General features: G+C 46.9%; 1 protein-coding gene across 1 annotated transcript in view; it reads right to left on the reverse strand.

Moving 5' to 3' along the window:
• The window catches only part of GATB (glutamyl-tRNA amidotransferase subunit B), a 684248-nt gene that overhangs the window by 328682 nt on the left and 327946 nt on the right, over positions 1-27620 (reverse strand). The window contains exon 4 of the mRNA XM_069242652.1: positions 5247-5445. Within this exon, the coding sequence (XP_069098753.1) occupies positions 5247-5445 (199 nt within the window). The remainder of the gene's footprint in view (positions 1-5246; positions 5446-27620) is intronic.

The following is a 27620-nucleotide window of genomic DNA, read 5'->3' on the forward strand; positions in this document are numbered from 1 at the left end:
GATCCCTATGGGCTGCAGCATTTCTTTTGCCACCCATAGGGAGCTCTGACTATTTTTACACAGGCCTGCCACTGCAGCCTGAGTGAAATAACGTCCACGTTATTTCACAGCCATTTTTCACTGCACATAAGTAACTTATAAGTCACCTATATGTCTAACCTTCACTTAGTGAAGGTTGGGTGCCAAGTTACTTAGTGTGTGGGCACCCTGGCACTAGCCAAGGTGCCCCCACATTGTTCAGGGCAAATTCCCCGGACTTTGTGAGTGCGGGGACACCATTACATGCGTGCACTATACATAGGTCACTACCTATGTATAGCGTCACAATGGTAAATCCGAACATGGCCATGTAACATGTCTAAGATCATGGAATTGTCACCCCAATACCGTTCTGGTATTGGGGGGACAATTCCATGATCCCCCGGGTCTCTAGCACAGAACCCGGGTACTGCCAAACTGCCTATCCGGGGTTTCCACTGCAGCTGCTGCCAACCCCTCAGACAGGATTCTGCCCTCCTGGGGTCCAGGCAGCCCTGGCACAGGAAGGCAGAACAAAGGATTTCCTCTGAGAGAGGGTGTTACACCCTCTCCCTTTGGAAATAGGTGTGAAGGGCTGGGGAGGAGTAGCCTCTCCCAGCCCCTGGAAATGCTTTGATGGGCACAGATGGTGCCCATCTCTGCATAAGCCAGTCTACACTGGTTCAGTGATCCCCCAGCCCTGCTCTGGCGCGAAACTGGACAAAGGAAAGGGGAGTGACGACTCCCCTTACCTGTACCTCCCAGGGGAGGTGCCCAGAGCTCCTCCAGTGTGTCCCAGACCTCTGCCATCTTGGAAACAGAGGTGCTGGGGGCACACTGGACTGCTCTGAGTGGCCAGTGCCAGCAGGTGACGTCGGAGACCCCCTCTGATAGGCTCTTACCTTTCTTGGTAGCCAATCCTCCTTTCTTGGTAGCCAAACCTCCATTTCTGGCTATTTAGGGTCTCTGCTTTGGGGAATTCTTCAGATAACGAACGCAAGAGCTCACCAGAGTTCCTCTGCATCTCCCTCTTCGACTTCTACCAAGGATTGACTGCTGACTGCTCCAGGACGCCTGCAAAACCGCAACAAAGTAGCAAGACGACTACCAGCAACATTGTAGCGCCTAATCCTGCCGGCTTTCTCGACTGTTTCCTGGTGGTGCATGCTCTGGGGGTCGCCTGCCTTCACCCTGCACCAGAAGCACAGAAGAAATCTCCTGTGGGTCGACAGAATCTTCCCCCTGCTAATGCAGGCACCAAAAGTCTGCATCACCGGTCCTCTGGGTCCCCTCTCATCCTGACGAGTGTGGTCCCTGGAACACAGGAACTCTATCCAAGTGACTCCCACAGTCCAGTGATCCTTCAGTCCAAGTTTGGTGGAAGTCCTTGCATCCCCACGCTAGACTGCAAACCTGTGTACTGCGTGATTTGCAGCTGCTCCGGCTCCTGTGCACTCTTTCAGGGTTTCCTTCGTGCACAGCCTAGCCTGGGTCCCCAGCACTCTGTCCTGCAGTGCTCAACCCTCTGAGTTGGCCTCCGACGTCGTGGAACCCTTCTTTGTAACTCTGCGGGGACTCCGGTTCACAAATCTTCTAAGTGCCTGTTCGGGTACTTCTGTGGGTGCTGCCTGCTTCTGTGAGGGCTCTCTGAGTTGCTGAGCGCCCCCTCTGTCTCCTCCTCCAAGGGGCGACATCCTGGTCTTTCCTGGTCCTCAGCAGCACCCAAAAACCTCTACTGCGACCCTTGCAGCTAGCAAGGCTTGTTTGCGGTATTTCTGCGTGGGAACACCTCTGCAAGCTTCATCGCGACGTAGGACATCTTCCATCCAAAGGAGAAGTTCCTAGTCCTCTTCTTTCTTGCAGAACTCCAAGCTTCTTCCATCCGGAGGCAGCTTCCTAGCACCTTCATCCGGGGTTTCCTGGGCTCCTGTCCCCCCTGGATACTGTCGCGACTATTGGACTTGGTCCCCTTGCTTTGCAGGTCCTCAGGTCCAGGAATCCGTTTTCAATGCACTGCTGGTGTTTGTTGTTCTTGCAGAATCCCCCTATCACGACTTTTGTGCTCTTTTGGGTTAGTAGGTGTACTTTACTCCTACTTTTCAGGGTCTTTGGGTGGGTATCTTGGACACCCTGACTGTTTTCTTACAGTCCCAGCGACCCTCTACAAGCTCCCATAGGTCTGGGGTCCATTCGTGATTCGCATTCCACTTTTGGAGTATATGGTTTGTGTTGCCCCTAGACTTATGTTCACCTATTGCAACCTATTGGAATTCTACACTGTTTGCATTACTTTTCTGACTCTTACTTACCTATTTTTGGTTTGTGTACATATAACTTGTGTATATTACTTACCTTCTGACTGAGGGTACACACTGAGATATTTGTGGCATACTGTCATAAAAATAAAGTACCTTTATTTTTAGTAACTCTGTGTATTGTGTTTTCTTATGATATTGTGCATATGATATAAGTGGTATAGTAGGAGCTTTGCATGTCTCCTAGTTCAGCCTAAGCTGCTTTGCCATAGCTACCTTCTATCAGCCTAAGCTGCTAGAAACACCTCTATTCTACTAATAAGGGATAACTAGACCTGGAACAAGGTGTAAGTACCTTTGGTACCCACTACAAGCCAGGCCAGCCTCCTACAATTACATCTTTCTGTAATGGGAAGGTCGGCTGTAGCTAAGATGGTGTTCCTGCCGCGGTGTCTTTACTTGGTTCAGAACTCTCTGTTTCCGCTGTCCGCTCAGCTCTTCTGCTGTCTAAATAGCTTGCTGATTTCATTGGTGTGGGCCGGGCAAAGTAGTAGGGTGGCACTGCCTGTGTTGCAAAGGGATCTGGAGGGGGGAGGGCTGGCGATTCCCAATATTAGACATTATTATTATGCAGCGCATTTACAACATGCAGAAAAAGAGATGACTGAGTCAGACAATTGGGAGAAGAGACTGTTTGCAGGAATGCTGGGCGGACGGATGTTGGTGCATCTATTGATGTTGGGTGGTCGGTCCGAATCATCCGCCCCCTAGTTGGTCAAAACCACTGCCTGGATTTGGGAACAGGCAGTTAAAACTGGGCTACGACGGCCCCCGTTTGACAGAGAATTGAGGATATGGGATTTAGCACCTTTTAGGGACATGGACAGTCTGATGTCCATGGAGGGTTGGAGGCTGGGAGATGTGAATTGGTAGGAGACTTATACCCCAATGGTGAGTTCATTTCTTTCACTGATGCTCAGGATTTGTTCGGTCTGGGCCCCGGGCAGTTCTTGCAATATGCAAAACGGAGAGTGTGGCTTGTGAGATCTGGTGTTTTCCAGTGGCCCTGCAGGCCTCAGCGGTGACGAATGGACTGATTAATTGGGGCGAGGGGACTCACTTTATCACTCAGTTCTACAAAGCCCTTCGGGATGATCAGCTGGGCGCGATAAGTGTGTCGCGTAGAGTGTGGGAGCATGAACTGGGGAACCACATAGAGGAAGCTGACTGGGAAATGGCATTTTCGCTGGTGCGCACGGTGTCATGCAACAATAGGTTTAAACTGTTACACTTCAATTTTGTGCATAGGGCATACCTCACACCTAGCCGACTCCATAAGATTGATCCGGGACGAGGGGCAGGGTGTCCCAGGTGTGGCGCTTTTGGTGCTTCCTTTCTGCACTTAGCTTGGTCCTGCAGGATGGTGCACAACTTTTGGTGGGAAGTGCGGAGACCATGGGGCAGGATTCTCCCATATAAGCTCACACAGCTGGCTATGGTATTGGCCAAGCACATGGTGGCTATTGGAAGGATGAGTGCCCGGAATCCTTCAATCCCCTGCTGGATTTGAGATTTAATGGAATGGGGTGCGGCTGAGGAACAATATATGCGGCAGACACGTAGGGAGGAGGTGGCACTGACTGATGTGGTTGCTTGAAGTGCGCTATTGGAGCGGTTCACTGGAGAGGAGGATTTAAGTTCTGCAGGAAGCACAGACAATGAGGGATGTAGGAGTACACCTTAAATCAATTTGACAGATGTCGTCCAACTATGGTGAGGTTATGCCTCTGTTCTTTACAATACGTCTAATGGCTGGTTCCATGTGGATCCTCGCCGGGGGACGGGGTGTTTGAGGGAAAATTCTGCCGCAGTGGTTGCTATCGACCCTTGTTTTGGATTTATGTTAATGCTGTCCTCTGGTAATGTGACATAATGATACTGCCATATCTCGCATTGATAAGCACTGTACTGCATTCTTCTTGTGGATTATGTTCTCCAAACTCAATAAAAACAGAGTTATATAAAAAAAAAAATAGAAAAGCCTTTGCGTTTTCTGAACTTTGATGCTGAATCCTGATGCCTTGCTGGCCGACTGATGTCCTGAGGACGGAGACTGACTCTGCTTGCTGATCCACACTGAGGATAGGTATTATGAATTAGACTGTTGATTATTATGAATATTTGCTTTTTCTTCCTAGGTACCAACTGCATTGTTTTGCTAGAGCCATAGTTAGATGTTTTTCCAAATTTGTGTTACTAAATTGTTTTGCATGAAGCCCAGCATGCTGATGCAAATCGGATGTTAGTTAAGGATTCTCACTAATGGAATTGTGCTAATAGAGAAATAATGCCTGATGAATTTCTTTGCTGAACTTGAATGTACGAAATTAACTTTGACGCAGTTGACTCTGTTAATAATTTGCACTGTAACTCTAGAATGTGTTTTAGTTCAAGCTTTGATTAGATTACGCTTCTTAGGCCACTTTGGACAGCCAGTATTGTTTCTGTAGGTGTTCCATTTGATTTTGAGATTAATCTACATGACCTTAGCATTGTTAATATACGGAAATAAATATTCTAACTTTTACTAATGATGTGTTTATTCATGACTGAAGGGTCATGGTGAGTGACAATTACTGACTCCATTGATTATTACTGTTATTGGTTGTTGTTGATTACTGATATTGTGTATAGATTATTGGTTATTGATTATGTACTGGAGCTATGGTAAGAACATCTTAATTGCCAGTCAAAAGGTTCATTGACCTATTCGCGTCCCCTTGTAAGTTTACTTATTGAGGTCAGACACACTAACAGGAGCATTCACTAGGGAAGCAATAAGAACCACGTGTGTTTTTCAGCTGATTCATAGTTAGCAGAGGTAACAATGGCTGTAGATATGTAACTATAGCAGATGTTGCCTTATGATATAAAACAAGAATCCCCGCAGTTAGAAACACTCAGCACACCTACCAGCCCTGTTCAAGTCAATGAGTGTCTGGCTCTTTTCTTCATCATGGAGACTCTTGCCACTGTCCTGCTCCAGCTGGATCTGCTTGATCCTCACAGTTCTGGTCGCCATTTGGTTCCATTTTTTTCCAGTTTTTATGCGATAGGTCAGTGTACCATTAACGGCAATAGGAAGTCTTTGTTGAGTGATCTGATACCCAGCCTGCAGGAGATATTTTACATCTAATTTAGTCTTCAAGATGTATATTTGCTACACGTTGAGATGTTTTAACTCACAAAGAAAACAAAGGCAAATGGCACACAGTTTAGGTCTTCATTGTTTTGAGGTTCTCTGTCATAGTCCAGGCTAGAACAGATAGATGCCTGTTTCACTAACTTCTGATGGGGAAACCTTATATTGTCACAGACCGTCTTAAATCATTTAATAATTCTCGTAGATGCTATTTAGAAAAAAATAGTAGAATAATGTGAAAACAGTTTAATGATTTGTGATGGAGGACGTGGCCTCTTTCCATTACGACTGGGGAACAGTACATGTTAGTTTAAGACACAGATAAACCTATGCAAAAACATAGTAGGTATAATACCTGATGATTTGTGTATTGTTTGAGTGCATTACACCTATTTTACTTAAGCATTTCAAATGACTAAATCTTCTCTTAAAGTAGGACTGGAGCTTCATTGTCAGAGGTTTTTGCCTCTGTCATATACGTCAACCATTTATTGCTGGTCATACCAAATGCAATGGACTAACACCGACAGAAGGTTTCTATTATTCTGAGCTGCTATTGGTGACACTTACCTTGAAGTTGCAAAAAAGGCATGCCATTTGTTTATAGCCTAGTGTTTATCAAACATGTGAAATAGTAGAAAATTAAATCAGTACTAGTCTAAGGCATTGCGGACAATGAGAAAATGTTCAAACCAATAAATGTGAAAATTAAAACAAATAAATCAAGGAAATGCATGTAACTAGAAGGAAGGCAAAATATGCACAATGTTACAGTAAACCAGGCCATTATCTATACTACTCATTTACTTGCAATTCTAGATGATTACAGCACAATGATTCAGAGCTTTATTTGCTCTGGTCTCCCTGGATATGACCTTTAAATAATTTTAGTTCACATTGTAGAATTTATCTTTCCTTCTTCCCCTTCTGAGTGTTGGAATGAAGAACAGTCTTGTGTGTTTCCTATGAGTAGAGGAGGACTCGTCTGAAGTACAAAAATTAATGTATTTTAACATCTTCAATTCTGTCAGAGAACACCCATACTTTCAGCCTCATGCTTGTCTGTCACAGCAGGGCTCACCAACATTCTAAAGGCCAGTTCTAAACAGAAAGAAAACAAGCATTGACAAAGTCAATAGGTTCCACCTATGTGAGAGCTACTGGCTTTGCCAAATTCTGTTGTCCATGTTGTAAAGCAACGTGGCTGCTGTGCAGTGTGGCTGAAAGTTGGTGATGTGGCACAGAGGAGAGTGGAGTAGAAAGGCGCAAAGTGGAGTAGAACAGAATAGAGAGGAGTGGTGTAGATTACAGTGGCGCAAGGTGGAGTGGCATTGAGTGGTGTAGAGTGGAGTGGCGTAGAGTAGAGCGGAGTAGAGTGCATAGTATGAACTAGCACAGAATTGAGTGGATTGGGGTGGAGTAGTGTGGGGTGCTGTTGGGTGGGGGAGGGAGGAGTGGTGTAGAGTGGAGTTGCATGGCGTGAAGTGGTGTGGTGTAGAGTAGAGTGGAGAGACAGAGTGAAATGGAATGAAGTGGCAGAGTGGAATGAAGTAGCATAGAGTAGAGTGTCACAGAGTGCCATAGAGTGGCATAGATAGAGTGGTGCAGAGTAGAGTGGAGTAGCAAAGAGTAGAGAGGAGAGGTGAAGAGTAGACAGGAGAGGAGTAGAGATGAGTGGCGTAAAGTAGAGAGGAATGGAGTGATATAAGGTAGAGTGGCGATGAGTGGAGAGGCACAGAGTGGCATAGAGTAAAGTGCTGTAGAGTAGGGCAGCATGGAGTAGAATGGCATAGTGTAGAGTGGCGTAGAGTAGAGTGGAGGGGCGAGAGTGGGTCGAGCGCCGTAGAGTGGGGCAGCGTCGAGCGATATGGCGTAGAGCACAGTGGTGAAAAGTAGAGTGGATTGGCATAGATTAGAGTGGCGTAGAGTGGAGTGGCATAGAGTGAAATGTTATGGAGTGGCACAGACTCGAATAGAGTGTTGACAATGTGACGTGGCAGAGTAGAGTGGCGTGGAGTGGTGCATAGTAGAGTGGTGTATAGTGGCATGTAGTAGTGTAGTGTGGCACAGAACAGAGTGCCACTGAATGGAAACAAGAGGAATGTAGTGGCCTAGAGTGGAGAAGAGTGGACTGGAGTTGCACAGAATGGAGTGGAGAGGTACAGAGTGGAGTGGAGTGGCCTAGAGTGGCAAAGAGTGGTGCAGGGTGATACTGGGTGGAATGACGTGGAGTAGTATGGAGTGAACTTGAGAGCAGTGTAAAGTAGAGTGGTGTAGAGTAGAGTGGCGGAGAGTAGGGTGGAGTGGCGAAGAGTGGAGTGTCATGGAGTGGTGTGGCATAGAGTGGAGTGGATTGGAGTGGCATAGCGTGGAGTGGTGTAAAGTAGAGTGGCATAGAGCAGAGTGGCAAGGACTGGCATACAGGCAAGTGGTGTAGAGTAGTACAGTTGTGGGTGCAAGTAGCTAAAAAGTTGATAGAGACAGCAGAGAGGGTGAAAGCAACATAAATGAAACGCTGTATAACATCTAAAAGTTTGATATTGCTGGAAAGAAGTGCAAATACATGATGTGTCATTAATTAATTATAAAAAAACGCAATGTAAAATAAATGTGTATCCTTGAAAGAAAGAAAACCGAATGTAAAATAAAAGGACATCTTCTGAAAACACTCCTAAAAAAAAAAAGTGCCTTTTTGAAGGATCGGTCACCCTTGAAGGTAGACAGGGTGAAAGCAACATACGTAAGAAGCTGCACACCAGTGTTAAAAGTGGGAAAGCAACACACAGAACGTCCAGGAATAGTACTGAAACACTTAAAAAAGAACAAAAAAAATCCTGTGCATTGCAAAAAGACGAGCAAGAGCACATGAACTCTGTGCATGCTCCAGAGAGGAGCTAAAACAAGAAAGAAGGGAAGCCTGCGAGTGCTGATCCATCAAAATATTGCAAATTAAAGCGACAACAAAAATGACAATGGTATGCTGTGATCGGGTTGTAGGCCCATTGAATAGTAAACAATGCGTCCAGCAGCACAGTGCATGTGCTGTGTAGGTCAGCCCTAAAAAGGGTGAAGGCGGGACAAATGAAATTGAAAGTTTCAATAAAATCTACGCGCATTATGCACACGTCCTTTGTACATGAAAAAACTAAAGCACACATTACATGTTAAGACGTCATAACAACTTCCCACTGTAGACTCAACGATCCTGCAAGGAAACTGGAAGTCTCCCTTTAAACTGTGCTTTTGACGACAATACAGCTGATCTTTGATATTAGGGCTCGCCCAAGACTAACTCATCTAGCAACAGTAAAGCCTGCCCTTTGCGTCAGGCTATATAGAATCGACGGAGGTGGAAGTGAGCAATCTATCCAGGGGTACTGGCATTATTATCTGTATCCTAGAGGGGTGGCATCGACCGGCTCCCCTCCGTAAAGGATCTGATTATTCTCCCATGTTAGGTTATTGGCCTTTATTGTGTATCAGACATGAATGAAGGGCATCTGCGTGTGTGTGTGTGTGTGTGTGTGACTTATGTGGTTTCATGTAGGTACTCACTGACAGGCGAAGGCTGGAGTCCATTGCACTCTACCTTTTTGTGCTGCTAAAGATGGTGGTCTCCACTGTGCAAGATTGGTGTGGCCCTTCTAAACCCAAGCCACCACCACATACACACTTCATGCCTGCCATACCACAACTAAATAAGTCATTTGGGTGGGGGAAGGCAGCCAGCCCTGCCTTCAATTACTTATCTGTATTTCTGGCCACTCACCAAGGACTGAAGGAGCGTATCTAGAGCTTTTTTTTGTTTTCAAGTAGGGAGGCCACACAATGGGCCACAGATAAAATAGTTTGGGCTTGCTACAAAGGAAGATTATGAACACTGTGTGAGAATGAATGCATGAATGTATATATATATATATATATATATATATATATATATATATATATATATATATATATATATATATATATATATATTCACTTAAAAAAACAAAGATTACAGGGACATTATAGTTAGGCTCACATTTTACACGTACCAAACCATAGAAATTCACCTGTTATATTTAGAGTTACCTCAAGTGACTATAACTCGTGCCCTAACTTGCGCCCCCGCCAAAGAAACTAAGTGTCGAAATAAACAAATATTGATAAATTGTAGGAAAAAATGGACACCTGTGACAATGTTTTCATTTGTAACTTCTCATCACTATGGCCGATTTACAAAAGCTATACCCCATTACATCTGCTAGACCCTTCTGGTTGTGGGAATAAATAGGGTTTATGGGTTTTCCAAGAACTTGAGGTACCCAGAGCCAATCATTGAGCTGAACCTTGTGTAGTCAAATTCTCAGAAATAAAGAAGTGACGCAAATCTGATAACAATTTAGTATATTTGTAAGCAAATCGGCCAGGAGTACAGTCCAGTTCTGCAACTGGAACCACACTCAACTCAGCTCTTACAAACAGCATCTTTGATAGTCTTAGTTGATGTTTAAGTTCCACCTCCTTCATAGTACTTACAATTAACAAAGGCAATAAATTCTTCAATACACATCTGACTGCTTGTTACAAAAATGCAGCTGTAACATATATAATATACATATACATATTCTAACATGCACAGTGTCCTTTGATCTTACTCTATCAGTATGTCCTCCCTACACGTCTAACAGGCTTTGAAGTTTTACGGTCTGTCTCTTACTCCCTGCAAGCCTTGAAACACAAACAACTAGTGCTGTTTCTCCCTTTCAGGCCAGCGATGAGTTACCCCTTCTCCTGACCCTGGTATAAGAAAGTGGCTCAGACTCTCCCCTGTGTATGTGTCCTTCTAAATTATCTGTGGAATGCGGAATCCGACTGTAACTGCTTTGCCCTGCACCTAGCCTCTTCCTTCATTCGACTTCCTGTCCTTGCACTCCAGTCTACATCGTACCCAGATTGAGGCCTATATTTCTCTCGTACAATGTACACTTCTTAAAGTTTCCCTTCTAAATTGTGTGTTGACCAAAGTAGGACTTCTTTCATTTTTTTGAGGCCTATTACACTTGCAATAGTTTTCCATTGTGGGCGGGGTATAGAGCAATACATATGGTAAACTATAAATAGTGAAAAACAGGTATCAAGGAAATCTATGTATTTTTTTAATGGGCACAAGATATGGAGTTTAGAAGCAGGGGTTATTTGAACATCTCTGAATTTGTGGGGACCTATCCTAGCATGGCAATTTGAGGGCATTTCTCCAAATGACTTCTTTCTTACAAGCTGTCTTACATTTAGAAGGTGCAAATGCAGAGAAAGGCAATTGGTAATGGCACTTGTTCTACTGTTCTGTGTTCCCCAAAGCCAACCAATAAAATTGGTACTTCACTTGTATGGTTAGGCGTACTGCCCATGACAGGAAACAGCCCAAAAGGCAACAAGAACACATCAAATTTTCCCATGCAAAACTTGACCCGTTTTTTGCAATGTGCCTAGTCATGAATTCTGGGCACTATTTCAGACAGCACCTAAGAAAACCTAGCACACCTGTACATTTTTGACAACTAGACACCTAGAGGAATCCAGGATAGGGCAATGGCCCCATCTACCCCTTTGGGAGGGGGAGGAGGTGCAGAAAGGCTGTGAGAATTACACTTTTTAGAGGGGAGCACAAGTCCTTGCCCAAGGGCCCGGTCCCTCCTTCCTGGTGTCTAGTGGGTGGATTCCCGCTTGGGGATCACTCTACTGCAGCGAAACCCAAGCAGGGATCCGCTAAGGAAAGGTCCCACTGGAAAGAGGAGTATCTCCCCGTTTAAATGATACCTCCTCCATCTGAATCGGTGCTCAGGGCACCGATGCAGGTAAAGTGCAATGAGCCAATCAGCTAATTTCACTTTCATTTTCATTGAAATTACATTAGAGCTCTTCCCCAGCACCCGAGGATATTTTCTGCCTCGTCTGTGAGGATGGCTTGAAAAAAAAGCAGGAAAGAAAGAACCAAGGAAAGGTTAAAGGAAAGGAAGAAAGCAAGAAGGAAGGATCAAAAGAAAAATTAAGTATCAAAAGAAAGAAAGGAGCAATAGGAAGAAAGAAGGATCAAGAGAAGGAAGGAAAGAAAAAAGTGTTAGGGTTGCAACAATAGCTGGACCATACTTATGAGCTTATATTCAGAGTTTGTGTGAGCTACTGTTTGTATTACTGTCGTCCTTCAAAAGACTGTGTTCTCCACAAGTTTTTCAGACCATTCTCAAAGTTTGTGCACTACTGTTATTGAAATGTGCAGATTTTCATACAGACTGTTATTTCACAGATATATTATGACACAATGAATGCTAACTGTTCACAGAATACATGCACCAGAGGAACAAAGGTTGCATTACAGACTGGGATACTTAACTCAGCTCAGTGGGCTATCTAAGCAGCACACAAAGGTATCACTATAATGAGCTGTCTACCTGGCTCATGAATGTATATGTAAGTACACTATTAATGGATTATTTCACATACTGCAAGATATCCATGATTATATTTTAAATGAATTATCTTACAGCGAGAAGATAACTCTAATTCAATTTTCAGGTACTGAAGCACCTGTAAGTTTCTTGTTTTTTTTTTGAGAGGGACAGTGTAAAATATTAGTCATTAAAATCCAAATTACAACCCATTTATGTTTTTATATGAATTTTATTAGTTTGAGATTCCATTGCAGCATGGACCATTAATACCGGGAAAATCAGAAGACCGATACCAGCATATGAGCTACAACTGAACAGACAGTTACCATACTACAGATATAGGAGTTGAGTACAATGCTGATGCACTGGACCAAATGCCTTGAATTAGTGTGAGTGAGTTCACTGTCTCTCCTAAGCCTCCTCCCCTTCCGTCAGCAGACAGGCTGTTAGAGGGGACCACATATCCTTAGGGTGGGATGCCACCCGCTCCTCTGCGTATGTTTCAAGTTGGTCTCTACAGTAGATACGAGCCGATATCCATTGCTGCTTCGTGGTACCAGCCCAGCACATTGCTACTTTGCATTCTGCCCACAACAACACCATTGCTGCCAGCCTCCACGCCACCAGAGACACATTTTTAACAAAGACCAAAAGGCATATTTGGGATTTCTATTCTATCCGTTCAATTAACTTGTTTTACAGTGCGTCAGTTATTTGTGCCCAGTAAAGGAAGAGTGGGGGACACATCCAGGCTAGGTGTGACAAATAGGGGACAGCCCTGCCTCGTCCCCTTGCAGTCTGTTATTGGTTCAGAGGTGTGCGCATTTATTTGCACTTGGGCTGTTGTACTGGTGTACAATAGTTTAATCCACTGTATGAAGTTTGCAGGCATGCCCATTCCTTGCACAATCGTCAACATGCACCAGCACTCTATAGAATCAATGGCTTTGGCGGCTTCCAATGGCACCACACAGCATCTGGCTGTGGGTAGATTTGGTGAAGTAGTGTGAAGATGGTATGTAAATGGTGCAATATAGACCTCGTTGGCACAAATCCAGACGGCTCCGACAATATGAAGTTAGGCAGGAGAGACATTATCTTGTTAGCAATAGGTTTTGCTAGAATCTTTACATCTATGTTTATGAGTAATAGCGGTCTGTAGGACTGGTAATGCTCCGGTGCATTTTGTGGCTTGAAGAGGGTAATACTAAGTGTTTCTTGTAGTATGAGGGGTAACAGTTGTAAGTTACAAGCTTCCTCGTATAGTACAAGCAGGTGTGGTGCAAGGAGAGGAGTGAATTATATGCAGAATTTTCTTGTTAGGCCATCCAGTACTGGGGCTCTGCTCATTGAAAGATTCAATATGGCCTCTTTAACCTGGTCTACTGTGATGGGCTGTGCTAAAAATTTCCTTTGACACTCCGATAGCCTGGCCAGCACAATCTCATGTAGGTAGCAACTCATCTTCAGTGGAGCTCATTTTCATGCATCTGATATAGGTCAGTATAATAATCTCTGAGAGTTGCCAGTAGGTGTCACAGTGTTCTGTGCCAATGGGGAGGTGATTTTGATTATGTTTGTGTGCATCTGTGGTGTCTTTAGCTTGTGGGCCAGAGCTCGTCCTGATCTTGCCCCCTCTCCATATGCTGTGGCCACTGCATATTAATATATGTTTAACTCTAGGTCAACTGTTGCATTATAGTCTGTCACCAGTTGAGATATACTGGCTACAATTGTAGAATCTGGGCATATTTCCTGATCTGTGTTGTGCAATTGAGTGCATTGTGCTTTAAGGATATATGCTTGTTTACTAATGCATATTCCTCTAATGGTGGCTTTGAATGCTTTCCAGAGGGCACTCATTCTATCTACAGATTCTGTGTTGTCCTCAAAGTGAGCTGATATGCTGGACTATATTTTGTCCCAGAATACGTAGTCTATCAGCTCCGTTGACTTAGCCATCCAGAGGCTTTGGATGTTCATGGCTTCTCTGCTGCTGACACGTGGCATTGAAAGAAAAGATTGTCTTTTTACAATTACTTCCAGAACTGTACCAAGTTGTGCACTATGATCTGCTTGAAGGAATGAGACATGAAGGTCTTCTCTTAGCTCCTTCCATTTCTCAAATGTTGATTTATTTTAGGACGTTTTGACAGACCTGGTCACCTCCCATTTTAGCTTGTTGGCTTCATGGTATAATAGTGGGGAAGAGGGCTAACATTATAGACTTCACAATCACTCTCCTCATGCTGCGATTCTGGAACTTTGGTGTTGAGGTGTGTTTTGGTTTTATCATCAAGCCAGCGGACTGGTGCCATTCTGCAACCTTCAGGTTTTTCACCTTCAAGTGGATCAAGCATACACCCATTTTACTGTTGGAGAAGCATGGAACACACAAATAATTTACAATAATTTCTTCGCTTTCCATTAAATACAAATTTGCTAGCTGGCACAGGGAAATTCTAGTTTTTATTAAAGAGGAGGCAGACGTCCCACGCAATCCCTCCATGATTCCATCTCTGATTGTTTTATTTTTCAGAAAAACATCCGTACAAGTAACGTGCTTCTTACATGTTTTGTTGCATCGGGATGCAGTGTTTCAAACCCGGCGTTGCAGGTGGTTTCAATTACCTTACTGATTGTTGAAAATGGCCATTTCTAGGGTTATCCTCAAACTTTTTGCCTCTGACTTCCTGTTTTGATCCTGTGCTACATTTCGTTTTTGCTGGCTTTAGGACTCTAGGCACTTTACCATTGCTGACCAGCGCTAAAGTGCAAATGCTTACTGTCTAACTGGTATTGGTGATTAGTTTATCCACGACTGTCATATTTGATTTACTATTAAGTCCCTAGTAGAGTGCACCATGTGTACCCAGGGCCTGTAAATCAAATTCTACTAGTGGGCCTGCAGCACTAATTGTGCCACCAACAGGAGTAGCACGGGAAACATGTCTCAGACCTGCCACTGCAGTGTCTGTGTATGCAATTGTGAACTGCCAGTTCGTCCTGGCAAATGCACCCACTTGCCAGGCCCAAATCTTTTCCTTTACTGCATGTAAGTCACCCCTAAGGTATGTCTAAGGCAGCCCCATGGGCATGGGGCACTGTAGTGACTTCAGAACCGGCATAGCTGTCTGCCACCCCGCCACTGCCTGCACCGGAGCCATGGTCCCTGCTGACTGCAACTACTGCGACCAACACCAAAGGCCCGACACCACCGCAGTGCCTCTGAAGTCCTGCCACAGCATGAGTCCCGAGTGCCTGTCACCGACATCTGTGACACCTCACTCTGCTGCAGCATCTGTGGCCCTGTGGTATGTTAGCAACACCGCAAATTTGACACCTCCAATCTTGACCTGCTGGATTAATCAACCCTGCCAGATCGTAAGGAACAGACGCCTCACCGCCCCGATCTAGAAGTAAGGAACTGATGCCTCACCTCCCCAGTAGAAGTGAGGAACTGACGCTGCGCCAGCTCTAGCGACACCTTACATCCCCGACTCCGTGCAATGTCTTTGTTTCCTTGTTTTCCAAAGGTACTGTACCTGGGGTCCGTGTGACTGCGTGACCGGCCTGCACCCCCCCGGCGGGTGGCATCAGACTGTTGGAAACAACTCCATCAAGACTTTGTGATACCCACAATTGGAGCTATTGTGTTTCTAACCTCTTTAAAGAGATTAAGGGGGTTATTACAACTTTGGAGGAGGTGTTAATCTGTCCCAAAAGTGACGGTAAAGTGACGGATTTACCACCAGCCGTATTACGAGTCCATTATATCCTATGGAACTCGTAATACGGCTGGTGGTATATCTGTCACTTTTGGGACGGATTAACACCTCCTCCAAAGTTGTAATAACCCCCTAAATCTTTAAAGATTTGTATCTTTGCTTGTGTATGTTGGATTTTTGTCGTTTTGGTCATGTTTTACTTAGATAAATATTGGCTATTTTACTAAATTGGAATTGAGTATTGTTGTGGGTTTTCACTGTGTTACTGTGTGTACAAATGCTTTACACATTGCCTCTGAGATAAGCCTGACTGCTCTTGCCAAGCTACCAAAGGGGTGAGCAGGGGTTATCTTAACTCTGTGACTCTCTTACCCTGACCAGAGTGAGGGTACCTGCTTGGACAGGGTACAAACCACTGCCAATTAGATACCGCATTTATAATAAGTACCAAGTGTCAGGATTTAAAATTAATCGACACAATTCATATTTTCAAAATATTTGCCCCCCAAAGCTCAGATCCAAGCACTAAAAAATATGTCTCCATTCTGGTGGATAGCAACTTCAATCAAATAGCTGGGACTTGAGATTGCGGGGACTCTAACACAAACTAGAGAATTTAATCTAAAAAAATTTAAAGTGATCAACAAAAACAGGCCTGGGGAGTTGGTTGGGGCAGGTGGCAGACATTAATAATGTAATCCTACCAAGAATCTTCTACCTATTACAATCAATGGCACTGCTATACCCAGAAATTACATATGCAGATTTTATATGGTGATGAAAGGAGAGAATTACCAGAAAACAATGCATGGTTGGAACAAGTTGGGGTTTGAGGGTACCCAGCTTACTCAAATACTATTATGCAACACTTTTACGATGTCTTAACGACTGGCTAGAGAAAAAAATGATAACCTGGTAAAAGGGTGGAGCATGATTTATCACACCATAGTGGGTGAGCCACTGTGGACGTTGCCCAGGATTCCTAAACAGCAAAGAGACCCAAAGCTGTACATATCCCCGATCAGTGGGTGAATAATTGTTTGAAGATTGCAAGATGAAACTCAGAGACACACACTCTCTAGACAGCTATAATGAGAAGTAATTGAAGAAGTGAAGAATGCACTTGCTTCACAAAGAATTAAATATATCTTTGGAAATAATATAAATGAACACTTTCAGCAGCAAATATCTAAATATTTTACTAGCATGTTTAACATTCTTTTGAAATGTAAACCATTTGAACATTACAAGCTGTATGTGTTTTTATACTCATTATCTGTGGGCAGTTCTGCTTTGTTGTTGAGATAGGGTTATAGTTTCTCTTTCTTACAATTATGTTTTGCGATTTTATTAGATATGCTGTTTTTGTAATCTTTCATACATTTATGTCAAAGGTGACTACAATGTTCATGACTTTCAACTTATTAACTACCGCATTCAGGCATTAGCGCCTAGAAAGGTATGTTTTAACATTACAACTAAGACAAACAATTTCAGAGCTGTGCAGAGAATATAAATCACTTAATGTTCAAGAATTAAACATAACATTTATAAATTAATACGTCCGACAATGCTTGCAATGAATTATTCACTTAAAAGTGGCCTCTCATTTAAAATGCAGCTAAGACTCGTTAGCATCCCCTGCATGTTAATTACACGAGCTTATTACCGAGACGTCGAAGCTTCTAGCACTCTCGAGCAAGACATTCCACGAAAAAGCAAAGAGTAAGGTTAGCATATTGTTGTCTTTTCCATGGTGCACCGCTCGCAGACACAGAATAAGATCCACACGAACACAATTTACACAAAAAGCTGATTTTCTTAATTGCGTGCTGTGGCTTGTCAAAATAAGACACCTTCCGAAGTTTCAATCTATACTAAATGAAACCGGCTGGCATTTCCTCAAACCTTTCTAATTAAAAAGATATTTTTACCCCCTCGGAAGGGAAGTGACATGGTAGACAAAGCATCCCATTTCCTCGAAGTCTTGCAATGAAAATACCCCGAAGCAGGATTTTCCCAATTAGCTCATTAGCCAGAAACCTACATTTCATTTTAATCCAAAGGGCTCCAGGCAAGTATGCCTTCTTATTAGGGCAAGTCATCTGGTTTTCACAGTTGGTGCTTAACCCCTTCGCTGCCAGGCCTTTTCTCCTCAGGTGCCAGACCTTTTTTTGGCTATTTGGAGCAGTTCACGCTTAGGCCCTTATAACGTTTTGTCCACATAAGCTACCCACGCCACATATGTGGCCTTTTTTTCCCACATGCTAGGGATTTTAGAGGTACCCAGACTTTGTGGGATCCCCTGAAGGAGACCAATAAATTAGCCAAAATACAATGAAAATGTAGTTTTGTTTTTTTTAAAATGGGAAAAAAGGGTTGCAGAAGAAGGCTTGTGTTTTTTCCCCTGAAAATGGCATCAACAAAGGGTTTGCGGTGCTCAAATCACCAGCTTCCCAGCTTTCAGGAACAGGCAGACTTGAATCAGAAAACCCAATTTTTCAATACAATTTTGGCATTTTACTGGGACATACCCCATTTTTACTATTTTTTGGGCTTTCAGCCTCCTTCCAGTTAGTGACAGAAATGGGTATGAAACCAATGCTGGATCCCAGAAAGCTAAACATTTCCGAAAAGTAGACAAAATTCTGAATTCAGCAAGGGGTAATTTTTGTAGATCCTACAAGGTTTTCCTACAGAAAATAACAGATGAAATAAAACAAATATTGAAATTGAGATGAAAAAAACCAGCCATTTTTCTCAACGTTTTACTCTGTAACTTTTCCCTGCAATGTCAGATTTTTTAAAGTAATATACCGTTATGTCTGCCGGACTCTTCTCGTTGCGGGGATATATACAGCTTGTAGGTTCATCAAGAACCCTAGGTACCCAAAGATATTAAATGAGCTGCACCTTGCAATCAATTTTCATTCTATACATGGCAGCGTCCCAAAGTCCAAAAATTTCAGCCCTCACCATTCCAAGAGGGACGATTTCAAGGGTTAGCCAAGCTTACACAGTCCAAATGTAAAACCAAAACCCAAAATAATTAAATGTCCTCTTGCTTGCGATGGGATAAGATGTTTCAGTGTGCGGAAGGAGAGCTGAAAGACTGTTACCCCCTTCAGTTGAGGTGGGGGCATAACCAGGCCCATACTGGCTGGTAGACACCACCCCACTATTTTTTTTTTTAATTCCCTGCCATCTAGTATGCTTTCTACCCCCCGGGGAGTGGATCCGGGGTAATTGCCCCATCTGCCCACCGGTGGTGAGAACAACTTTGGCCCCATTTATTTGGGGTGGGGGTATGGCCATACCCCCACCCTATTATTTTAGAAAAACTAAAATTCCATGGTCTCTGGTGGGCTAGGACCTTCCAGAAATAGGCCGATCTGCCCTCCGGGGAGTGACCCTTGCCCAAGGGGCTGTCCACCCCCAAACAAAACACACATATACACACACACCAATCCCTGGTGCCTAAGTGGTTTCTGCCCCCCCGGGGGCAGATTGGCCTAATAGAATTAGGCTGACCTGCCGCCAAGGGGAGCAGGAATGGGCTAAAATAAATTTGCCGGGGGCAGAGCCAAGATGACGGACGGATAGGACGCACAATCGTGCCTCTCCATGCCACTACCTGGGATATCCCCTGCCTGCTGCCCCTGGGGGGCATCATCAGCACACCCACGGTGTCCCCGGAGTTCGGGACACATCTCGCAGGCCACAGGGGTGCATGAAGAGCACCTCGTCTGCCCTGAGACCGTGAAGAGCGAGGGCTGCGGCCTCGCGTTGCAGCAAGATGGCGGCACCCTTCGCCCGATAACGGAGCAGCGGTCAGTGGTCGGCATGAGAGGCCGGGGAGGGGAGCTGTGCGACTGGTGCACCAACCCAGGCGCGCTCAGAGCCAAGGCACGCGGGCGCCTAGACCGGGCCGCGAACGATGGCTGGAATGGGGCCCGCTGAGGGACCAGACAGTGGGAGCAGTGGCTGGCGTGGTCGGGAGGGGGTTGGCCCAAACCCAGCGCTGTCGTTGTAAGGCCCAGCTGGAGCGCCGGAGACGGTGGGGGGCCCAGGTGAGAGGTCTTGCCTGCTGAGCGGAGGAGCCACACACAAGGTGTTGGGGGGGGCCCTGGAAGCAGCATCAGAGGAGGGGCCCCTGCAGAGTGAAGGAGAGTGGCCCGAGAAGCTTGACACCTTGGAGGCACTGGAGGAGACCGGCTGGGGGCTGCGTGCCTGTGTAGGAGCCCGGGCCCTGCTGTTGGCTCCTGTCTGGCGACTGGACGGGGAGACGTGTCTCGGAGTGAGGGCCCGGAGTGGCACCGGTCAGGATTGGAGGCCGCGAGCCCATTTGGGGGACCCCCTGGGCTCGGCAGAGCTGACGGCGGCACAGCCGGCTTGGCCCTGGGTGCTGACTGCTGTTGGATCAGGGCCTGCGGAGCTGGCTTGCCCCCTCTGCCCGGAGGAGACCAGCACGAGGCCTAACAAGATGTGCCTGAGGGACCTGAGACAATGCGAGGGAAAAAGGACAGATCCGTCAAGGACATGCTAACCAAACTACAGGGTGGCAGGGTGGAGGGGGAGACCCATGGATCTGGCCAGCCTTTAGACAAGGAGGCAGGGGAGTACGAGGGGGCTTCTGTTACTAGGTGCTTCGTGGAAGGCCTCTTTGCATCGCTCCGTGACGACACTGAAGCTGTGAAGAAGGACCTTTTGCAGGATTTGAAGGTAATGCGCTGGGAGCTTGAGGAGGTAGACAAAAGAGTGGCGTCTCTAGAGGTGCACAAAAACGCCAGAGGGGAGGAGGTCGAACAGCTACAGCAGGAAATTCTCTGGCTTCAAGACCAACAAATAGAGCTCCAGGCACATGCAGAAGACCTTGAGAACCGGTCGAAGAGGAACAATATTTGCATCGGAGGGGCACCTACCGGGGCCGAAGAGGGGGGACATACTTTCATTTGTGCAGGCACAATATTCCATCAAATTCTGGGGGAGTCCGCTGAGAGGGAGGTACGCATCGATAGGGTCCACAGGGTGGGCCAACCAAGGCCGTCTCAGGCTTCGCTGGCTGACATTTTGGCCTGTATCCACGACTTCCCTCTGAAGGAACGCATCCTCCGAGCAGCAAGGGAGCAACACCCTTTGAATTTTCGTGGGCACGCTTTTCTCCTTTACCAGGATTTGGCCTCTATCACCCTCCAGAAGAGGAGAGACTTCCGACCAATATCCTCCCACCTACGAGATCATAAAGTCCCCTACTCCTGGGGGAACCCCATCTGGCTCATATTCAGATGGGAGGGTAAACTGCACCAACTGCGTTTACTGGAAGAAGCATACAAAGTCCTCCAGCTGGATGACCCCCAGGGCGGAGGTCGAGCCTCACCCACTATGGATCTCAGGAGTAAGAGGCGCGTAAGGTGGCAGACGGTTCCGCATGGCGGATCCAGACCGGACAAGGAGACTATGGTGTCTGAAAGGAGAGCGGTCCTAGAGTCAGTCGGCTGGGACAGGAAGATGGCCGCTAAGGACATGGGGTGACGACCATGGGTCTACAAGCTAGAGTCATTGTTTCAGACGGGGAGAGGGTGCGCCCATAGTTTACTGAACTGATTAGGGTGCAGGCCCCTTGGACTGAGGCTCGACCTCCGGACTATGCTGGTTTACCCGGCTCCCCTTTCTGGGGTTGTTTAATCATGTTGATTCACTATGTTTTGTTTTTCTTAGGGGGGGATGGGAGTGCAACGCTTATGTTTAGGTGCAACTACTATACAAATGGGACTTATACACAGACTACGTTTCCCCAGCGACGGGCTGGACACAGCGGGACTCACTTCGGGGACATTCCGCCTGACATTGCTTCCCTCATACTTTCCCCATGTCAGTGAAACTAATCACACTTAATGTCAAGGGGTTGACCAATCCAATCAAGTGTAGAGCGATCATCTCCTACCTCGAGGACTCAGGCACGGACATATGTCTCCTTCAGGAGACTCAACCAGTTCCTCCGGACCAGCATAGGATGCGGTCTAGAGCCTTTCCCATACAACACTTCTCCGGTGGGAGAAAAGTAGCGGGGTCACAATCCTGGTGTTGCGTTCTTTTAAGGGGAAGGTGGGTGACAAGATTGCTGAGATGCGGGGACGTCTTCTGGTCTACAGGATCCACATTGGGGGGACCCAGATGGTGGTGGTGTCTATCTATGCTCCCAATGAGGGCAGGAAAAGTTAATCCTCTGGGCCCTCGCAGAGGTAATGACTGACCAAGATAGACAGGTGCTTATTGGGGGCGACTTCAATATAGCTCTACATCAGGACCGAGACTGATCCGCCTCACAATACGGAGGGACAGGGGCCATGCATGCAAGGGGCCTGGAGGATTTAGATGGGTGGGGGCTTAGAGGCCTGTGAAGGGAAAGACATCCCAACACTAGGGACTACACTTTTTACTCACACGCTCATAAGACCTACGCACGTATAGACTTTTTCCTGGGCACCAAGGAAATCGAACAGAGGGTGGGGGACATACAAATAGTCCCATGTGCACTATCGGACCACGCAGCGGTTACCCTCACACTTAAGGCCCCCCTCGGACGTACCAGGCACCATCCTTGGCACCTGAGACCCACACTCCTGATGAGACTGGAAAGAATGCACTACCACCCGGTTCGGTATTAGGTGATGCACCCCTCGTTTAGGGAGAAGGCCAGCCGCCCCCTCACACAGTACGAAACATGGTTGTTGACCAGGAAAACAGACAAACACATCATATCGGATTTGTATGATCTACTACAGCGCGCAGTCCCAATTCCTAGCATCCCGGGGCGGACTCGTTGGGAGGCTGAGCTGGGGAGATCCCTGATACAGGAGGCGTGGGAGGCGATTCACTACAGGGCACACCAAACAGCACGCTGGGCCACGAGCGCGGAGACTGCGATAAAGAAAGCCACTTATTGGTATCTCACCCCGGCAAGACTCCACCAAATTGACCGCACCCGGTCACCTCTCTGCTGGAGGAGTTGCAATACTATAGGCACATTGACCCACTTACTATGGGAATATCCAAGGCTGGCTGGGTACTGGGAGGGGGTCCTACACGACATCGACACTCACATGAACACCCAACTTCCATGCTTTCCGGCATATATTCTATTGATTCTTCCGAACCCCCTAACGTTCCCACTCAAGTCTATACCGGGCCGACAGATAGGTCTGGCGTTGGGGGAAGCTCTCCAAAATATACTGACTCACTGGGGAACGTCTCGGATTCCTACACAGCTGGGGTGGTTACAGAGACTTTGGCTGATCCTGGGGATGGAGAGGATCACCTTATCCATTTCATCACAAGGGGATTCCTATAGAGATCTATGGCACCCATTTCTGACTTTGCTTTCCGGCGAGTTTAGGGAATTGACATGCCCTAGGTTTCTGCAACTTGTTTGATTACAAGAATAGGGGTCTCTTTGACATGTGAGCAGGGGGACGGGGGTCCTCATGGCTCCAATATCTCTCCCACGGTCACGACTGCAGGCTAGCGCTCTGGGGTGAGGGGGGTGCAGTTGTGAGGGGGAAACCGTCCTGTTGTCTGTTTCTTGATGGGGATTATTGGGTGCTGCAACACCCTCCTGTGCCTTTATCCTTTTTTCCCCTCTTCCGTTTCTTTAAGTCTAAATTTTCAATAAAGAAATTTGAACAATAAAACAATCCCCCCCCCCCCCCAGAGTGGCGACCGTTGCCTAAGGGGTCACTCCCCTTGCATGAAATTGGCGCAAAAAAAAAAAATCCCTGGTGCCCAGTGGTTTCTGCCTTCCTTGGGGGCAGATCGGCCTAATAAAAATAGGCTGATCTGTCCCCAAGGGGGGCAGAAATGGCATAACATAAATTTGCCCCCCAGACGAATGACCCTTACCTAAGGGGTCAGCCTCCTTGCGTGAAATTGATGCAAAAAAATAAAAATCCTTGGTGTCTAGTGGTTTCTGCCCCCCTTGGGGGCATGACTGGCCTAATAAAAATAGGCCGATCTGCCTGGGGGGCAGAAATGGCCTAAAGACAATTTGCCCCCCAGGGGAGCGGCCCTTGCCTAAGGGGTTGCTCCCCATATATATATAAAAAAGTAAACATAAAAAAAATATATATCCCTGGTGTCTAGGGGTTTCAGATCGTCCTAAATATAAAAGGCCGATGTGCCCCTGGGGGGGGTAGAAATAGCCTAAAAATAAATTGCCCCCCTGGGGAGCGGCCGTTGCCCAAGGGGCCGCTCCCCATATGCGCAAGTATAAAAAAAAAAAATCCCTGGTGTCTAGTGGTTTCTGCCCCCCTTGGGGGCAGATTAGCTTAATGAAAATAGGTCGTTCTGCCCCAAAGGGGGGCAGAAATGGCCTAAAAGTAAATTTGCCCCCAAAGGAGCTACCCTTGCCTAAGGGGTTATTCACCACATACATAAAACAAAAACAAACAAAAAAAGATCCCTGGTGTCTAGCTGTTTCTGCTCCCCCCAGGGGCAAATCGGCCTAATTATAATAGACCGATCTGCCCCCGATGGAGAGGGGGGGCAGAAATGGCCTAAATATAAATTGCCCCCCTGGGGAGTGGCCCTTGCCCATGTGGCCGCTCCCCTTATGCCATAAACAAAACAAAAAAACAAAAAAAAAAATCCCTGGTGTCTAGTGCCATTTCTGCTGAATTGCTGAACTGCAGAAATGCTGAGAGAGACATGAAAGGAGAGGAAAGGCCTTTCCTCTCCTTTCATGTCTTTCTCGCCCCCTTCAGGTGATCAGAGGAGAAATGCTTTTGCATTTCTCCTCCGATCTGCGCTGGAAGCTGAGCTTCCAGCGAGGTGGGGGCAGCCTCTGGTGAGGTCAGTGCGCGATCGCAACCTGACGTCATCAGATGCCACAGGGAGTTAGGAGGGGGGCGAGGTGGAAGGGGAAACAATTCCCCTTCCACCCCTGTCCAGGGAGGGGGGTGCCAGGGGGAGTGCTAGCGCTTACCCCGTGGGCCTCTGTCTGGACGTAACAGTTACGTCCTGGGCACCAGACGTAACCGTTACGTCCATTGCACCCGAGGGGTTAAGCAGGTCTCTAAAATGCCACCTGATGTAAAGAGCATGACTGAACATATGGTTAACCAAGCATGGCCAGAAGTAGAACGGCAATCTTTCGGCCAGTTGCCAAAAAATGCCTGTCCAATAAAATCAATCACTCCCAAAGCCAACTGCCCTGGGTTCAAAGTGATAACTCATGCAGCATAAGAACATTAAAGCCAAAGAACCAAAGCACAGACCAAATGGTATTACAGGCTCCTTCACCTTCGATACAGTCGTTTTTGTTACTGTCAAATAAAGATCAGGTGGCAAGGGACCTTTCTTTGGTTTCTATAACAGAAAAAGAAAGAAAGGACTCTGCCCATTTTTGACACTGAAACAAAATCAGGACCGTACAAAACGCAAGGGAGCCTTCGGTACAGCACGTCTTTCATTTCTAATAAAAGAAGTAAATCAATCCACCCTGTCCCATTAGCACTTATGAGAAGCCGCTGGTCAGGAAGTGTGGGCAGGGGTGAAAAGTGAGAGTTACGAAGTAGGAATAACAGACGCACAGGGAAAAGTGCATAATGGAGATATGGGAGGGTGCTAGGCGATGAGAACAAACGAATTGGGGGGAAGGGGAATAGAGTTTAGAGTGGCGGTGCCAACTAATGGTGATACCTCACCAAAGTCAGTTATCTATCTGTTGCTTTCTTGCCTCCTAGGTTCCCTATGAACATTTGTTAAAATAATGGGATACAGTGGGCCTTTTAGCAAATTTCCCTCACAAGATGAATACTACGAGCCACCATCACGGACACTCAGTAAGTAGGCTCCTCTGCAGTCACCATTATCTCTGCCATCATCCTCCCAACACTGTGCTATGTACAAATCCAGCGGCTGCGGCGATGGCTGGGGACTTGGCGGTAGTTCTGCGAGACCGAAAAATGTAGCTCTGGATCCGGCTACAGACGGGAGCTGAGGACATCAGCAACGGATCGGCGAGGCCCGTGTGCCGCCCTTGTTGGGGCCGTGCGCTGTGACGAGAGTGGGCAGAGCACAGAGCCAGGAGGTCTGCAGCAGCAGACCAGGGCTGCCTGCAGCCTGGATCGGCCGTGGAGGACAAGATTGTGGGTGTGTCCCCACTGCTTGGGACAGTGAGCGGTAGGAGCAACAGAGAGTTGGTGGTGGGCAGCTGAGGTCGGCTGCTGCTGCATTGCCCGGGGTGGCCTTCTGGCTCCTGGGGCCTGTGGCAGGTTTGCAGTGGCCACAGCAGTGCCCCAGTGGGCTCCCTGTCGGACTGGTCGCAGGTCTGCTGCTGGGGCCACCCGGCCAGCGCTCAGAGGGCTGGTGGCATGGCCTGCCCAGTTGGGGGGCGCTAGGTGGCCCCCATATTATGCCTTGCTGCCACGGGACGATTGACGTGGCCCCGGAGTGGGCCTCATCATACATATATATGAAAACTGCCTACCTGGGGTATCAATGGCCCAGGCCCGAGCACAGGCATACAGAGACATTTTGCATATGGTCCTACAGACACCAGGCCTTCGACCATCCACATTGGCAGTATTCCCAACAACCCACTGCTTGTGCCACATAGTCTTGGCACCATCGGAGAACCATCATAGACTCACCTGCACAGGATTATGGTAGGGAGTCATGCAGAAGGGGCGACAGCCAGGAACCAGCACCCGGCACTGGCCCTCGTGGAAGGGGTCACTTGTGCAGACACTGCCTGCTGACCCGTGGCCGATGACTGCTCATGTCGCTCCTGTTATTACCATTGGGAGGCCTGACAGGTTGCACCTGCGGTGAAGAAGACTAATATACTATCGGGTGGGATGACCTGGTTGCCCATAATGACCAAAGACAAAGCGCCTCAAGCGATGGGTCCAGCACACCCTATATTCCGCTGGTGTATGTCCCCCTGCCATCTGCAGAACCCGGCATATAAGACTATGCTGCACTGATCCATAACTGAATACTTCACCCATAATAGTTCATCCGTGACCTCCACAGAAATACTACTGGAAGTCGTCAAACCGACGATTTGGGGTGTAGACATCAGCTTTTGCATGAGGGATCTTAGAAACAGGGTAAATAGATTGATAGAGCTTGAGACACAATTATGTACACTGGAAAAGACTGGTCGACTGCCAAATGGTGACAAGGCATGACGGCTACTTAGCTTAGCTTGGCAACGATATCAACATCTGCTCCTAGATAACGCCAAACAGATATGGCAAGTGACCCAAAGTCACATATATCAATGGGGTGACAAAACAAGCAGGTTGTGGCACCGACTCTGCCAGGCCATGTGCAACATTTCGACTGTACTGGTGATCTCTGATGACCAGGGTGGACTCCTCTCAGACGCCCGTGCAGTTGCTCAGAACTTTGTGACCTACTATAGGTCGGTATATGACCCGCGTGCGGGTACTAACTCTGATCAAATTATTGAACTCACTGAGATATTCCGCCTACAGGCTGTGTCAGATGAGGCTCGAGCTATATTAGACAAGGTTATAACAGAAGATGAACTTTTGTCGGCCCTGGCAGAGATACAAACCGGGAAGGTCCCAGGCCCTAACGGGTTCCCGAGTGAGTTCTTCAAAGCCTTTATGCCCCAGCTGAAGAAGCATCTCCTGGAGGTGATCCTCTTTGACGCTGGAGACATTGGAGACACGCTGGAAAAAGACTGTGGTTTTTCTTAAACCGGGCCGCCCTACAGAAGAGCACTCCTCCTACTGCCCGATCCCGTTCCTAAATTTGGAGGTGAAAGTTCTCGCTAAAGCCCTCGCCAACAGACTTATGAAATACCTACCTGATCTGGACCACCCCGATCAGGCGGGCTTTATGCCCCACAGAGCCATGCGCCATAACCACAGACAGGTATATAACGCAATGGCCCTAGGTGAGCGACTGGGGACTCCGGCAGTAGTATTATTGGCAGATATTGACAAATCTC

Source organism: Pleurodeles waltl, chromosome 1_2 (assembly GCF_031143425.1).
Source record: "Pleurodeles waltl isolate 20211129_DDA chromosome 1_2, aPleWal1.hap1.20221129, whole genome shotgun sequence".
In the NCBI taxonomy this organism is placed as follows: Eukaryota; Metazoa; Chordata; class Amphibia; order Caudata; family Salamandridae; genus Pleurodeles; species Pleurodeles waltl.